This window comes from Capsicum annuum, chromosome 4, assembly GCF_002878395.1.
Source record: "Capsicum annuum cultivar UCD-10X-F1 chromosome 4, UCD10Xv1.1, whole genome shotgun sequence".
Classification (NCBI taxonomy): domain Eukaryota; kingdom Viridiplantae; phylum Streptophyta; class Magnoliopsida; order Solanales; family Solanaceae; genus Capsicum; species Capsicum annuum.
This window is the reverse complement of record NC_061114.1, coordinates 199374053-199375854: the sequence shown is the minus strand read 5'-3', so window position 1 is coordinate 199375854 and position 1802 is coordinate 199374053. Positions and strand designations below refer to the sequence as shown.

Below are 1802 nucleotides of genomic sequence, written 5' to 3'. Positions count from 1 at the left end.
AAAACTATATGTATGTTATAGTAAGTGGTCCAAACTATAATTAATTTGAGAAATTTAATAAATACAATATAGAATTTGAATCTGAGATAATATTCACCTATGGTAATAAATTAACTTTTAAAATCTAATTATATGTGTAAAATTTTCAAAGTTTAGTCATAGAAATTTGACTTTATCTCACTCAATAGTTGTCTTGAGACCTATAAAGGCACACTCATTGATTGATGATTATTCACTATTTCTACCAAAAGACTATATAAGACAACATCTAAACTATGTTTCTAGAAAAAATAATGGCAAAGTTTTTGACTTGTGTCCTTCTCATTGCTACTCTGTTGTTTGGTAATCAAGAACCTTCAATTTTTTGTACTTTTTGTAACTCTCAAATTTAATATATGTTATTTATTATTATTAATACTTATCTAATAATATTAATATTCATTCTTGATCATTCTTATTTATTAATGCAGTTGGAACAATGATTTCACCTGTTGAATCAGACACTTGCTATCAAATACATCCAGAAATATTGTGCGATCAAAACAAAGTTGAGCCAAAATGTTTACCATTTTGCAAGCAAAAATTTGGACCCAAAGCTGGTGGTCAATGCATTGAGCAGGTTGGCTTTGACGGACCATTTTGTGCTTGCGATTATCCTTGCTAGTCACCCCTTTACATTTTTTTTATACCGTAATAAATATTTTATTTCTACATGAAATGTTAGCTATCCATTTTATGAGACAAGGATCTCAAAATAGTAATGTACTTTATATTTTGAGATGCTAATGTTGATTCTTCCATTATAGTGTTTGTCTTCTTTTCTTCATTTTTTTCTCATTTTCAATTCTCAAAAATAGTTGGTTACTTTTCAAATTAATAATAATTTTTTTAAGTATTTTTAAACTCCAATTAATGTTAATAATTAATAATAAATTTATTTTAATAGCATCTTGCTCTTTTACTTTGAGAAAACATACATGACGATCGAAATCCAAGGGTCATATCGATCCTTTGAGAACGTCTACCCAATAGGCCTAATAATTAGATAATTTAAATATATATATATATATATATATATATATATATATATATATATATAGATATATTATGTCACATACACCAATTTCAATTATTATTTTTTAAGAAAAAGTAAATGTGTAAACAGTTAAAAAGTCCTAAAACAAAATCTCAAAATTATTAGTGCAAAAAATAAGTATACCCCAAAATTTGGTGTCATGAGTACAAGATCCTCTAAAAACCTATCAATCTTTAGAATTGAAGGAAATTTCAGTACCCATTATTCTTAATAGGTGAAACATTTGGTAGCTTCCAAGTTATTGAATTTCATATGTGTTAACTAGTACATTCATTTTCATTCATCAATTTCTTTACTCTAGTATTCTCATTCCCAAAAAGCCCACCAAATCCATTTTTTGTCTATTCTAAAACCCTCAAGAATACTTATATTACATCAGATATTTCTTCATATTGAGTAACTACAATGCATTATATTAATAAACATGTCTTTGGCCCAAAATTATAATCACCCAAATCATTGCTATGTCAAAAATCATTATAAAAAATTGCTTCGATGAAAAATCTTTATTTCAAACCTAATAGGAATTATTTTTTGGGGAAAGAAGTCATGTCCTAAATTAAATTTGAGTCAAATCCCTAATATTAGGCTAGAAATGCTAACCCATTTCTGCAGTGCCAAGTTTACCATTACAGTGACATTTTTATCACTGTAATGACGGTAAAGGAGTGATCTACCCAAAGTTTAAATAAAACCCTTCCCTAAA

The 1802-nt window shown here is 27.0% G+C and overlaps 1 protein-coding gene across 1 annotated transcript; it reads left to right on the top strand.

Annotated features, from left to right (window-relative positions):
* The first annotated feature begins 251 nt into the window (after positions 1-251).
* On the top strand, positions 252-803 carry LOC107869572. The gene is made up of 2 exons (XM_016716086.2): positions 252-342; positions 471-803. Exons 1-2 carry the CDS (start codon positions 276-278, stop codon positions 662-664), a joined length of 261 nt encoding a protein of 86 aa, XP_016571572.1. The 5' UTR covers positions 252-275; the 3' UTR covers positions 665-803.
* The last annotated feature ends 999 nt before the right edge of the window (positions 804-1802 follow it).